Genomic DNA, 15,925 nt, shown 5'->3' on the forward strand with positions numbered 1-15,925 from the left:
GAAAGCATCAAAAGAAAATCAAGGTGAGATCACACAAAAATATGACAAATCCTCTTCGTAAAAAAAAAAAAAAAAGAGATCAACAAGACATGTAGCAATTCAAGTGTATCCAACTTGGATGAAAAATATGCAGTATGCAAGAATGAGACAAACAGCTCGTTACCATACAGCACTCCTTCAGGAGCACATAACTGCACTGTCTGCAGTTTCCACTCAAGCATGGCAATTCACCGCACATGGTTTTCTGCATTTTGGGGTGAGTCAGTCCATGATCCCCTTCAGTATAATGAATGGGAACACAAGCTGCCCCCCCCCCCCCCCCTCTCCCAGGTGTGACGCACGTGGAAAAGAACCCTACGGGATCAACAACAGCTCTTTTTGTAACAAATATCAATATGTTGCAATCTGCAAGAAAGGATCAATGTCTCAATCTAACACAGTAGGGCAACACTCCTCCAACCTCCTAATGTAGAACTTACTGTTCTGCTGAGAGCCTAGCAGTGTGTCTGTACAATGCTAGTAAGGCATCATCTCAAACAACCAAGAATTATGGAAAAAACAAAAAAAATCTAATGTGTGTCTGCAGCGTAACACAAACTTTCAAGATTGCTTGGAGCTCTACTTGAGAGTAAGCCTACATTCAGTGGGGCGTTGCATATCCTGCAAAACCAGAATCACAATGCAATGGTGGGAAAAAGTCACATCCTGCAATATATATGTGGTGCAACGCATACAGTATATAGAAAGTATGCGTTCCCTCAACGCATGTGTTATGTGTTTCCACACTGCATGCGATGAGTTAGCAATGTGATTATATTCTCTGACGCAACACACCTTGCAATTGGTAAATTTGAAACGTTCATAGATAGCTTTTTAGAATTATCTGATTAAATAAAATATACCGCTTTCCAAGTGAAATCAAGAGCGAGCTGTAAGGCAGCTGCCTCATATTTTGGTGTAGAAAAAAAAAAATTTGATGGTCCAGTGTTAACATAACCTCAGCCCAATTTAGAGATGAACAGTTAATATGTATCTACTGTCTCAAAAATTAGTAAATCCAGCCACAATATGGCCAGAAGAAATCAAAATAACCATAATTAAATTAAATTGTAATTAGATCTTGAAATGTGCTCTCTACCACAGCTTGCATAGATGCTGTACAAGCAGGTCAGAAAATCTGTCACTCTTCCTCTCTACTTTGTATCATCCAGATATAAGCCCTTTCTACATTACAGCGTGAACTTGGAAGTGTGTACCTCTAAATGTAACAGGCTTCTGTATATGGTGAGGTACTGGATGAGAGGTTTCCACACCCATACTCAGGAAACCATTTCTGTTGGTGAGTAGAATTTTGTGCAGTCAAGTCTGTAATGTACTTACAAATAATAGCATAAATAGATTTTTATTTTTTTTTTTTATTTTTTTTTTTTATTCAGCTGGACTTTAGTGCTATAAAGCACGGATTAATTGAAAATTCAGTGGGTTACTGCCTTGACACCCTGGTATAATATTGCACCATGTTCATGTTCTACACATGTACTGGAGCCTAAACAGATCCAGAATTTCCTGATGTGACACTGTGCAGTGAACAGGGTGAAAGTGTGTCAGATGGAGTGCTACTCTGTGTCTTTAGATTTTATGGGAGGTAATTTGCCTTAGAAACAGTATGCAGTGTAATAAAATGGATTTATAGTTTATTTAGTGGGCAGCTCTTTAGTATATTTTGTTGGTTTGTAGAATTAGTGATAGCTCTCATAACCTTATTATGACTGAACGGGTCAATAAATTGGTATGAGTTGTTTTGATAGATTATCACTAAATCTGGCGAGCTGCTATGGAGTGAAACGTGCTTCCTCAGTACCAGTTTTAAAATTAGTGGAAGATACCTTTAACCCTGCATTGTAAGCATACAAACCCTTTATTGTGGCTGTATCATTTAAACAATAATATTTTGATGTTTTGGTACAGACCAAGTGACACATGAAAGAAAGAAAGAAAAAGTCCAAAACGTTGTTGAGCATATTGCAGAATTCTTGAAAAAGCTTACCAATGATATGACATTTTGTGACTACTCATTTGTCTCAGAATGGTTTTGGGATGTTTATATTGGAAATGATAGCCAATATAAAGTTAAAAGTGCCACCTTCCAAAAGACTACATTAGGCTGCTCTCACACTATACATGTTGCGTTAAGATCACAACAGTGCCTTCGAAAATCTGTACGTTTCAAAAAGAACCACACTATATATGTATGTAAATGAGCTGACTTATCTATTACGTTGGGGGAATTTACTGAGGTGGTGCGAGGCAGTTGAATGGCTGTGAGGAAAGCGTGTGGAGTGAAGATTGGAGAGAAAATGTTCCTCAAGGCTGTACATAGGGCTTATATCCACAAAAAAGGGCCTTATAAGCATGAGGGAGCATCTGAAAGAAGGATTGCACCTTATGTCCAAAATGTGATGACCCTAATACAGATTTAAATCATATGCTCTGGATGTGTTCTAAGATACAGTTGGTGTGGGAGGCAGTGTTAAAGCATAAAAACAAAGTCACAGGACATTTTTAACACTTGGCGGAGTTATATAGAATCTGTGTATTCAGAAGACCAAATTAGGCACCTAATGCAGCCCTTTGAAAATACTACTATGAGGTATTCAACTAATAGCAGGCAATCTGGGAAGACTGGAGATCTGAACATGTAATATACCTACCTAACTGGGAGGGATATGGGGGGGGGGGGTCTGAGTTTTGGGTGCTCTGTTTTCTTTAGAGTTGAGATTTTGTTATAATTTCTGGCCATTATATGCAACAATTTACTTCTATTTCTGTGTCAAAGATGTGTGGTGTTATTTTTTGATTTTGGCTTGTGCTTCGAAAATTATGATTTACTTGTATATCTGCACAAACTTCTTGCTACATGTATCTCTGCTGTTTGAGTGCATCAATACATTTTTTTTCTTTTAGGGCTCGTTCCCACTATCGCGAATCTGCATGCGTCCAACGCATGCAGATCCGCACATGTAATGCAAGTGGATGGGCCTGTTTCCACTGTAGCGTTGTTGAGGTGCGTTTTTTTCAGCGTGAAAAAAAACGCACAAAAGAGCCAACGATTTCGCCTGCGTCGGGAATCCGTGCGAATCGCCGCTAATGTATTTAATAGTAAAAACGCATGCGTTTGTTACATGCGTTTTTACCCGCGATTTCGCGTGCGATTTCGCACCTTTTTCAATTTTATTTAGCCCTGGCAGTGTCATGGTTAATTTCGCATGGCACCCTGCCATGCGAAATCGCGGGTAAAAACGCATGCGGAAACTCATCCGCATGCGTTTTTACAAGCGTCGGAATGCGGCCGAAATCGCGTCGCAACAGTGGGAACGAGCCCTAAAAGAAGGTTACAACGGTGCCAAAATGTTGCATCATGCCTTAGAAGTGCAATGCAATACATATAGTGCAGTGTACAGTCCACAGAAAGCATGGTTCACTTTCACTGTAAATGCGCACATTGCACGATAAACACACTGCACGTTGTGCATTTTTCCACCGGAATCTGGCACACCATACCGCTGATGTGAACATATCGGACACAATTGCATCGTGTTAGGATGTGAATATATTGTCCATTGGGAGGTAACAGATGCAGTGTGAAAGGAGCCTTAGTGAACACTTGCTACATAATACCAGTTTCACTTTTCAGTACCACACAGCTACACGTCTCTAAGATTACAGAATTTGCTCTTGTTTTTTTGGCTGGTAACAGTGTACTGATCTCTATGTCTTCCTACAACCAAAACCTTAATGCAAAGATTAATTTAGCAGCAATGGACTATTAAACTATGGAACTATTACCGTATTTTTCGGACTATAAGACGCAATTTTTCTCCCCCAAAATTAGGGAGAAAAAGTCAGTGCGTCTTATAGTCTAAAAGGTCACATGCGCAGGCACACACTGTCCCCGGCGAATCACATTGGGCTTGAATCCGCTCACAGAGTTGTGTGCACAATTATTGCAGATGGAAGGTAGGATTTCCACCCTACAGACCCCGGGAACATGCTGCTGCGATGCGGGCAGAAGTAGAATTTTGCTCCCGAAGTTGTGTGCCCAATGCAGATGAGAGGCGGGACTTCTGTTGCACCGAACCCAGGAACTGCCATTGATTGGGGATAGAAGAGGAGATTGCAGCAGGCATGAATGAAAGCCAGCGCGGGACCGTTTTCCCAATTATTGCAGATGGGAGGCGGGACTTCCGCCCTACGGACCAGGGAACGCGCTGCTGATCTGGGATATCGAGAGACCGTGCAGTGATGCAGGCAGCAGTAGAATTTTCCTAAAATGTGTGCCCAATGGAGATGGGAGGCGGACTTCCGTCCCATGGACCACGTGAACTGCCGCTGATCGGGGATAGAAGAGGAGTGTGCAGCGATGCAGGTATGAATGAAAGCATGTGAGCATTCTGCTCAGAGGACGGTTTGCCAAATTAGTGAAGATGGGAGGTGGTGAACTTCCGCCTCACAGACCCAGGAAGTTGCTGCTGATCGGGGACATCAGAGGAAAGTGCAGCATTACAATCATGAGTGAGAGGCACTAGTGATCTAATGATATCAGAGAGGGAAAGGCTGCAATTGGGTGAGTCACCAGAAACTGCCAAACACACACACACACACACACTAAATGACATCCAGTGAATGCCGAATACAGTTTGTTTTCTAGCCAAATAATATTGATGTTGAGATGACAGATCTCCTTTGCTTAGCTTGTATTGTTACAGTATAGAGGGAAGTGGAGTTCATATGTAGACACCCATGTCAAAAGGTAAACGTAAGTATACTGTACTAAGTGGCTGTTGATTGCAATTCTAACAAGATGTATTTGCAAATGGTAATTGTATGATTCCAAGTGGTAATTTTGTAATGAGGAGGTTAGTTAGTGTACCTGATGGGGGCAGCAGGGTTTAGTGTAGAGTAGTTAATGTAACTGGTGGGGCACAAGGGGTTACTTTAGCTGAGCAATGTAGCTTAGAAACAGACAGCTAGGGGGAAGAAGATCCACAAGACTCTCCTGGACCATGGATGCACCAGGTTTAGTATAATCTTTTTTTCCCTAGTTTTTGTCCTCTAAACCTGTGTGCGTCTTATAGTCCGGAGCGTCTTATAGTGCTAAAAATATGGTACATTAACAATACAAGCTGTCTATCAAAATCTTTTCCAGTTTTGGTTACTCATCTAACATTCTATATATGCATGCGCTAGAATCTGGGGTTAACCATCTACCTAAACACATACTTACAGTCCATCTAAACACATACTTACAGTCTCTCAAAAGGGCTGTGCTCTTTTTAGGGTACATAACATGGAAAAACTTTTTTCCTACTGCTTTCAGGTCACGCATCTGAAAAAGGATATTCAAATTGTTATCAAAGGGAATAAAAGTAGTAGATGACAAACATGTTCATCAAATATCTGCGGAAAAAAGTGTGCGTGTGTGGGTGTGTGAGTGTGTGTGATAAATTATATGTGCTGCTACCAAAATATAAGTCAGATGCATAAACTTAAAGTGAACCAGAGACGAAGCACCCTCATGTATTTTACCATAATATATCAGTGGGAACATTAGATAAAACACCTACCCTACTCTCTGTTTCATTCTGCACTGCACAGCTTGCTTGTTATCAGCCCTGATAAAATCCCCAACTGAGCATTCAGTCTGGCTTTGCTCAGGAATCATAGCCGAGTCTGTCTTCTCTGATGTCTTTTCAAGCCCAAGCCTGCCCACTTATGGCTCTGCTCAGCAATCTTTTTTTTTTTTACAGAGAATTTTTATTGTTTTTTTAAAGGCCAATGGCCAACAAACAAGTAACCCAGAATACATTCGGGTATAAAGTGGTTACAGACTTTATCCTGCAATGTTGTGATACATTATGATGTAAAGGAATTTTAGGAGTGAATAATTAATACAAGTTTACATGGTAAAGAGGCATAAAACATATCTTGAATGTCAAAAGGTCATAACCATTCAGCAGAGCTAATTAAGTCATCAGATTAGCGTGGAAACATATTAAATGGATACAATTTACTATCTATAAATGTCTTATATCGAAACGGTTATATCTAGATGTGGAACTATAGTGTCCATCGAGCCTACCCAGCACCCCCAAATTTTGTCAAATATAGAGAATTGCCCACGAGCTTGGTATGCAAGTTTGTAAAGTGATATATTTGAATTTACCAGGGATTTCCATTCAGTCAATGTAGGTAATACTTGTAATTTCCATTTTAATAAAAGGCATTTCCTTCCATAGAAGAGTAATATTCTGATTAGTCTCTTTTTATATTTATTACAACTGATATCAGATAAAATTCCCAATAAGCATTGATAGGCCGAAAGAACCACTGGTAAATTCAGTTTAGATTGAATAAAATGTGTTACTGATTTCCAATATTGTTGGACTAGTGGGCAAAACCATACACAGTGCAAAAAATTGGCTGCTGTAATCCCACACTTAAAACAATGGTCACTATGAATAACACTGATTCGAGCTAGTCTGGATGGTGCATAGTATATCTAATGAAGCCATTTAAAGAGACACTGAAGCGAAAAAAAAATTATGATATGATGATTTGTATGTGTAGTACAGCTAAGAAATAAAACATTAAGATCAGATACATCAGTCTAATTGTTTCCAGTACAGGAAAGGTAGCCATACACTGGTCGATTTGCCATCAGATTCGACCAACAGACAGACCCCTATCTGATCGAATCTGATCAGAGAGGGATCGTATGGCTACCTTTACTGAAAACAGATTGTGAACCGATTTCAGCCTGAAACCGTTCACAATCTGTTGTAGTGGTGGTGGTGCTGCCGCCGCTCCCCCAGCCCGCATACATTACCTGCTCCGCCGGCGCGACTCCCGGATCTCCGCTCTTCTTCTCCGCTCTGGTCTCCGGCATGCTTCCCTTCTTCCTGTCTGGGGGAAGTTTAAACAGTAGAGCGCCCTCTACTGTTTAAATTTCCTGCCGGGACAGGAAGAAGGGAAGCATGCCGGAGACCAGACCAGAGCGGAGAATGAAGAGCAGCGGAGACCCGGGAGTTGCGCCGGCGGAGCAGGTAATGTATTGCAGCACTATTGCGTCGGTCATCGGGCACTCGAACGCCGCTAGCGATGCGCTCTTTAACCGCGGGCGATCGACGGTTATTTTCCGCACGGCGCAATCGATGGGATCGGACGGAATGGATCGAAATTCGGCGTGTAACGCGAACGATTGGCAGCAGATTCGATCCCAGTGATCGAAATGGCGGCAAATCGGGCCAGTGTATGGCCAGCTGAAAAGTTGAGAAACTCCAGTTGTCATCTCTATGCAAACAAGCCATTAAGCTCTCCGACTAAGTTAGTCATGGAGAGGGCTGTTATCTGACTTTTATTATCTCAACTGTAAGTGAACTGTTTACTTTTTCTCTGCTAGAGGAGAGGTCATTACTTTACAGACTGCTCTGAAAGAATCATTTTGAATGCTAAGTGTTGTGTAATCTGCACATATTATAGAATAATGCAAAAAAAAACACTATATACCTGAAAATAAAAGTATGAGAATATTTTCTTCGCTGCTAATCTTCTAGTAATTATTCATAGTACACAACCAATTAATTATATCATATTTTTTTTTTCGCTTCAGTGTCTCTTTAACCACTTCAGCACACAGGTGTTTTCACCTTCAGGACAAAAGCAATTTTCCCCTGTCAGCACTCCTCCCATTCATTTGCCAATAACTTTATCACTACTCATCACATGTAAATGATCTATATCTTGTTTTTTTCACCACAAATTAAAGTTTTTGTGAGCTTTAATTGTTTTCATTAATTACTTTATTTTCTATGCATTTTGAAGGCAAATACACACACAAAAAAAGAAAAATACACTATTTCTCCAATTTCACCCCCTATAGTTTTAAAATAAGCAATGCTACTATAAAAACTATAAAGAAAACCCACCCATTGTATTTGCCCATTAGTCCCAGCTATCACAACATTTAAATTATGTTCCTAGTACAATGTATGGCAACAATATATTATTTGGAAATAAGGGTGTATTTTTTTCCTGTGGTTTATTTTTGTGTTCTATCAATTGTAAGCCCTTATCTACTAAAACTAATATAATTAAATAACTTTCAAAACTCCCTCCCACCTCCCCCAGTTACCAAGCAAATTTAAAATATTACAAAAAGAAAAATCCATTAATAGTTGCCTTAGAGACTTATCTTTTTTTATATCTATGTGGTAGGTATTTACTGGTTTGTTTGTTTTTTAATACAAAATCTGTGCAGGGTAATTTCACTTTTTGCCACTAGATGGCGATAAACACTCCTTGGTTTACAAGGCAGTGTTATAATGTTAACAAAGTAAAAAAAAAAAAAAAGTTACATTCTTATGAATGGACATGACCTCTGATTGAGGTCATGTCCTTTCATCACAGGCATTGCAATTGGTTCAGAGAAGCTTTCTTTCTCCTCCCCAATCGCCGGCACGGAAAAACGCCAGGGTACATGGGCCGCGGCCCGTGCAGCCCGGCGGCACCGCTGTTTGAAAACTGGACGAGGATTCTCGTCCAGTTTGCCTTTAGCTGTGCCTATCTGGACAAAAATACTCGTCCAGATAGGCTTAAGTGGTTAAAGCGGATCCGAGATGAAAAACTAACTAGAACAAGTAACTTGTCTTTATATCTTATCTAAAGTTTACACAGCAAATCTAGCTGCAAACAGCTTTAATAGAAAATGATTATTTCTTCCTGTGATACAATGACAGCAGCCATGTTGTTTGTAAACATTACACAGAGGCAGGCTTATCTGTATCTTGTGCGCTCAGCCTGTGAAAAAACTAATCCCCCCTTCTCCCCTCTGCCTCTGAAATCAATGGCTAGTAACACCTCCTCCTCCTCCTGCCCAGACTGAGCTCCCATAGTTTATAGCAGGGCTGTGGAGTCGGATCAGTTTTGGGCACCCGGAGTCGGAGTTTCAGAAACTGAGGAGTCGGAAGATTTTTGTACCGACTCCACGGCCCTGGTTTATAGGGAATTAGAGTATTAAAACAAAAACAAAAAAAGTATTTTGCTTGAGGAATGCCCTATAAATAGGAAAGGAACACAATTATGCAATGAGTAAAAGTTCACCTCGGATCTACTTTAAGCTAAGTGACTTTGTCCCTAGAGGAGATAACTGTTTTATGATATGTCTCTGTTAATTCCTCCCAGGCCTCAGATGTCGAAGACGTCCCTTCTATCTGCCATTTATCACATATAGATTGAACATTTCCCTTCTGCGAACATGTTAAAAGAAAGCTATAGTTATCTAGATATTAACTTCTCTTTATCTTTATTCAACAGTAATTCCAAGGGAGAAGGCTGAACCCTAACATTAGCCAGCCCCAATTGTGATTGAATAGTGCGATGAAGTTGAAAATATAGAAGCATAGACCATTGGGAAATACCAAACTCCTGGTGAAATTCGGAAAATTCTTTAAAATTGACCATCCGGTTCACATACTTTATACCAGATTGTCGCCAAAAATCATCATCAGACAATGGTAGAAACTTGGGCAGGTTTTTGTTAAACCAAAGCAGAGCACTAGGAGATATTAGTTCCTCATCTACATGCACTCTTACTTGCCTTTTTATATACTTTAATTGTATTATTTATAAGTTGTAATCCGGATTGCTCAATAGGAACGCCTGACCTGTATATTGCCTCACAGAGTGCCTCATAGGAGGTAGCAATGTCAGCTTCAGTTTGAAGACTAGTATCCATTCTTTCCTCCCCCAGCCAGCCCCGTATAGGAATAAGTTGTGTTGCCAAGTAGTATATGAGGAAATGGGGCAGAGCCATACCACCTTGATTACCAGGCATTCTGAGAGTTGCTAACGAAAGTCTAGGTTGAGAACCAGACCATATGAAACTAGTTATCAAAGAGTCAATTTTCTTGAAGGATAGAGGAACCCATAAAGGTGACATTTGTAAAAGGTATAACAGTTTGGGAGCTATAACCATTTTTACAGAATGTACTCTGCCATAAAGATTTAAGGGTAGAGAGTTCCAGTTTTTTTGTTTTTGCTCAACATGGTCAAGGGCTGGGTATAGATTCACCTCTATGTATTTAGTATTGTGCCTTTGTACCCAAACCCCTAAATATTTGAATTTGTCTACTATAATAAGCTTAGGAGGTATTACATATAAGGGATCTATCAAAATCATCCAATGGGAACAGGATGGATTCTGTCCAGTTAATGTAAAGGCCCGAGATGCTGCCAAAGTCATAAATCTTCAAGACGGCGGACAGCGAGGTAGCTGGATCGGCTAGATATATGAGCAGGTCGTCCGCATACAATGAGCGTTCTTCAATTTTGTTAATTTTACAACCAATGATATTAGGTGATTCTCTGATTGATTGCGCTAACGGTTCTAGCGCAACAGAAAAAAGAAAAAGGTGATAGAGGGCACCCTTGGCGGGTACCTCTAAGAATTTGAAATGGTTCAGAGATATGACTGTTTACATGAAGCTTGGCTATGGGGGCATTATAGAGAATCCAGAACCAGTGAATAAAACCGTCCCCAAATTAAAATTTCTGTAATACTTTAATTAAAAAGGCCACTCTATAGAGTCAAACGCCTTGTTGGCATCGAGAGATAGAATAATTCGTGACCCAGAATTAGCATGAGGAAATTGGAGATTAGAAAATAACCTACGAATATTTAGTTTGGTAGATCTACCAGGAACACGTAAGAGGGAAATTTTATTTATGAACTCCAAATATGCAACGCGTTTCGCAGGTTTAATCCTGCTTCATCAGGCAATAACAACGGAGCAATAGCATATGTGGTCAGTAGAAAAGCCAGGCACCTCACCTAAAATATATTGACTGTCTTTACTACAGTCGTGTGTCTACTTGGAGCAGGCACTTTTACTGGTCTGATGAAGCGGGCTGAGATCCGCGAAATGCGTTGCCTGTGCTAATAAAAATCCCTTGTATTAACTACAGAGGTTTCGTCATTGAGGTAAGCTACCTCATATTACTTTTTGATTTTAAGCGGATTTTAGATGCTTTTATTACACCAGGGCGCCTCTTTCCCTCTTACGTACTAAGTATACCCCCGAACAAACCCTGTCTGAGGGGAGGTGGCAGACCACCAGTGGAGTCCCCACAGTGGACTCTGTCCCCCTTTTTCTATTAAGAGAGCGACCATCCTTCCGGTTCTGGCTAGGACCACCCCGAGTGGAGTCAGGTTTATTGTCTCCACTCTGTTCCTGTGGTTGGTTGCCCCCAGCAACCTCCCTTTGTGAGTAGTGCTTCTAATTTACTTTTATTGTGGTCACTGACATATTGCACTACTGGGCTCCCGTTTTTTGTCTCCTGTGACTTTTTCTACAGGGTGTTCATCCACCCCTACTTCAATTGCCTACCAGGAATAAATCCAGTTTGAGCTGGATGTATAATCAACTGGATACATTTCAGCAACCGATTCGCCAGAATCTTAGCCAAAATGTTTATATCATTCATTAGGGAAATGGGACGATACAATTCGCATAGCTCCGGTGGTTTGCCTGGCTTCAACAGAAGTACTATTAGCGCTTTTCTCATAGATGGAGGAACATTTTGACATTCACCAATAGATATAAATAAAGTATGTAATCGGGGAATCATAAAAGCTTTGTTTGATATAGCACTATTGGAATTCCGTCCAATCCTGGGGCTTTTCCCTTATTGAAGAATAACAAGGCCAGCTCCATCTCCTCAGTAGATATCGATGCATCCAGTGCCATAACTGCATCTGGGGGTAAGGTTGGTAGGTCCAAATCGCCAAGAAATATGTCGATTTGTTCATTTACCTCCCCTAATTTGGATGAATACAAATTAGAATAAAATTCTTGAAAGGCATCAGATATGTTTTGAAATAATGTACAGATTTCACCCTTAGAATTAATAACCCTCGGAATGGCAGAGGTGTCAGAATTACTCCTCAGGAGATAGGCAAGAACCTTGCTGCACTGGTTGCCCAGTTCAAATTGTTGTTGTGTATGTATCAAGTCCCATCGTTTGGCTCCATCTAATAATTTCAATTCCACTTTTTTCCTAGCTATTTTCCATGTTACATAATTCTCTGGAGACGGGTTTGCTATGAGCTGATCTTTACTGGAAGTAGATTCGCTCAGGAATCATTATAGCTGAGTCATTAGAGCAAAGCCAGACTGAATGCTCAGTTGAGGATTTTATCAGGGCTGATAACAAACAAGCTGAACAGTGAAGAATGAAAAAGAAAGCAGGGTAGCTGTTTTCTCTAATGTTCCCACTGATGTATATGGTAAAATACATAAGGGGGCTTCGTCTCTGGTTCACTTTAAATACCTCCCTTTACAATATCATGTCATAATTCATGTAAAATATTCAAAGTTGACATAAAAGTACCGTATATACTCGCATATAAGCCGACCCCCCAACTTTTACCTGAAAAACCAATGGAAAATGATGGACCCCCATATAAGCCGGGGGTAGGAAATGCTGGATTGGTGCAGGCACGTGATCCCCCCAGTGTGTCCCAGTATAGCTAGTATATTGCCCAGTATAGTGCCCAGTAAAGCCAGTATAGCGCCCCCCCCCCCCCCCTCCTCCCCGGCTGCTATTACCTGCTTTAGGAAGCGTCCGCTTCCTAATTCGGGTTCCCCTCTTCATCATCTGTATACCGTAAGTGTATCACAGCAGCGCGCCCGGCGCTGCTGCGACGATACAGGGGGCAGGAAAGAGCGCGGCTTCCTGTACCGGCAATGTGTATCGCCGTTACCAGGGGAACCACTTTTTCCTGCCCCCTGCATCGTCACAGCAGCAGCGCCGGGCGCGCTGCTGTGATATACTTACGGTATACGGATGATGAAGAGGGGAACCCGGATTAGGAAGCGGACGCTGCCTAAAGCAGGTAATAGCAGCGGAGGGAGCTGGCAAAGGGAGCGGGCGGGCGCGGACCACCACCCACGACTCGCATACAAGCCGACCCCCCAACTTTTGACCCCCTTTTTGGGGGTCAAAAATATGGCTTGTATGCGAGTATATACGGTATGCAAATTCTGCATGCAAATGTATGCATCTTGAAAATGAACTAATCAAATCTTTCCAAGGTGGAATTTAAAATGTTCATTTTCAAGCCGCATAGATTTGCATACAAAATTTGTATATACCTGCATCAACAGAATCATTTGCATCTCATTGCCCACTACTTGTAAACCAGAAGAACTGTTACTTACAGGTGCTAACATGCATGTAACAGAAACAAAGTGAACTGAGCAGGAGTGAAGTGGATGCGCATAGCTAACAATAAATCTGACTGTCCAAACAGCAACAAAGAAGCTGAGCCAGTCTGTAAAGCCTCATACACAAAACAGATAAAATAAGTTGGAAATGAAAGTATCCACAACTGATTGCTAGATAATTACTAAATACAATAGTGTCCAAATTATGTGAAAGGTTTATGACCAACAATAGTTCTTGGGCACAACAATTAATCTTGGTGGACCTATCTGGGCAATTAGCATTCATGGGAAACAGTGCACATATCTAATTACAGCACAAAACTATTGACATTGCCAGCTTCTTCAAATGCCTTTTGAATGAATGCCTGCAATCCGTTTCTCTGCAGATTGTGCAGCATTGTGAATGGCCACTGCACTATATACAGGACTGTCATCATCCTTTGCAGATATTGTTTGTTCTTTTGGAATCGTTCATGCACAACTTTTATCCAAAGATGTGTACTGTTAAAGAGACTCCGTAACAAAAATTGCATCCTGTTTTTTATCATCCAACAAGTTCCAAAAGCTATTCTAATGTGTTCTGGCTTACTGCAGCACTTTGTACTATCACAGTCTCTGTAATAATTCAACTTATCTCTCTCTTGTCAGACTTGTCAGCCTGTGTCTGGAAAGCTGCCAAGTTCTTCAGTGTTGTGGTTCTGCTATGAACTCCCCCTTTCAGGCCCCTCTCTGCGCACTGCCTGTGTGTTATTTAGATTAGAGCAGCTTCTCTCTTCTCTCTTATCTTTTACAAGCTGGATAAATCGTCCTCTGAGCTGGCTGGGCTTTCACATACTGAAGAATTACAGACAAGGGCAAAGCTTTTTGCAGGAAGGAAAGAGCAGCCTGAAACTTCAGAGCATAAGAGATGCAGGGGGAAAGAAACACACAAATGATCTCTTGAGATTCAAAAGGAAGGCTGTATACAGCCTGCTTGTGTATGGATGTATTTTCTATGTGTGGACATACTGTACATCAACCTACTTCCTGTTTTGGTGGCCATTTTGTTTGTTTATAAACAAACTTTTTAAAACTGTTTTTAACCACTTTTAATGCGGCGGGGAGCGGCGAAATTGTGACAGAGGGTAATAGGAGATGTCCCCTAACGCACTGGTATGTTTACTTTTGTGCGATTTTAACAATACAGATTCTCTTTAAGACTTTATTTGCTATAATTTTCATTTCAATTGCTTTGGGTGATTAACACTGTGGAATACTTATTTGTTATCGCTTAACCCACTAAGACAACAGACGTGATCCAGTTAAACTATGTTTCTAACATGTCAGCAGAGAATTTAGCTGCATACATTTGCAAAAACTTACATTATGCACCAAGAAATACAAGTACCCATACTGCTCTCAACTAAACTTCATGTTTTAGGCTGGTTTCACAGTGGGACGTTACAGCCCACCACACAGCAATGAAAAATCAATGGGCTGTTCACAGTGCCTACGTTGCGTTACACAGTAACGCTGCGCCATAAGTCAACGTACTGCATGCAGTACTTTGTAAGCGGCAGAGCCGCGTTAGACTGCTTGCACATGCTCAGTAACATTGGGGAGGAGCGGAGAGCGGCCAGGCACATGGCTAATTAATATTCACTGCACTCAGTGACGTGCAGTGTTTACTTCTTGGAACGGCCGCTCTGTGCGGCGATTGGCCGGCGGGACCACGTGATGCCGCATGCGTCCAAGAGTGCGCATCACGGCATCACGGACGCCAGAGTGAGCTGCACAACGCGGCTCACTGACGTCCAAAGCAGGGAGCACCAGGCGTTGTGTTAGGGGCACGTTATGAGACCATAACGTCCCCTAAAACGCAACGTCCTGGTGTGAAACCAGCCTAAAGTAAACCTGAAGCGTAACAATGTATATTAGAATGAATTGTATGTGTAGTACGAATATGGAATAGAAGATTAGTAGCAAAGAAAAAAAATTGTTATTTTTATTTTCAGTTATATAGGTTTATTTTTGTCTTTTTATATAACATTGCATCATTCTGTCACAGTTGCAGTTTTAAAACCCTGTCTTTTAAACTAAAAAAAGAAAGCAGAAATAATGACCCCTTGAACCTTCCGGCAGTAAAACCTTATCAAAGGGCTTGTTCACACTGCAGGCGTTTTCTTAATTTTTTTCAAAAAACAAAATGCTCCCCAAACTCTTGTGCAATGAATGTTTATAAGAAGGTTCATACAGGTTGTGCGGACAGCAAAGCGGTGCGCTGACTATTTTTGGGGCTATTCCGCTTTAATGGAAGCTATAGGAAAAACACAAAGCGCTCACAAAAAGCGCTTTGTGTAGTGATTGCGTTTGTGTTTTTTTGTAAGAATAAATGCATTGTATTCTTTTCCGGGTTAATAAGATTTCACTTCAGGGAAAAAAAAACAAAAAAAAAACCACGCTCGGGAAAATGCATCACCCACCCAAGCGCCGGCAAAGTGTAATAAAAAAAAAAGGGGGGGGGGGGCCAACACGGACGGACACGCGATTGGAACAAAATGGCCTCAATTCACTAAGCTTTATCAAACGTTTGATAATTTGCTTCACGAGTAAAATCTTATTTTGAATTCACTAAAGTGTTATATATTTATCGAATGTTTTAT

General features: G+C 41.0%; 1 protein-coding gene across 4 annotated transcripts in view; it reads right to left on the bottom strand.

Moving 5' to 3' along the window:
- YIPF6 (Yip1 domain family member 6) overlaps nt 1-15,925 on the bottom strand; it is a 62,455-nt gene that overhangs the window by 32,366 nt on the left and 14,164 nt on the right. For all 4 annotated transcript variants that reach the window (XM_068249665.1, XM_068249667.1, XM_068249664.1 and 1 more), the window contains exon 3: nt 5,308-5,386. In XM_068249665.1, the coding sequence (XP_068105766.1) occupies nt 5,308-5,386 (79 nt within the window). The remainder of the gene's footprint in view (nt 1-5,307; nt 5,387-15,925) is intronic.

This window comes from Hyperolius riggenbachi, chromosome 8 (assembly GCF_040937935.1).
Source record: "Hyperolius riggenbachi isolate aHypRig1 chromosome 8, aHypRig1.pri, whole genome shotgun sequence".
Taxonomy (NCBI): Eukaryota; Metazoa; Chordata; class Amphibia; order Anura; family Hyperoliidae; genus Hyperolius; species Hyperolius riggenbachi.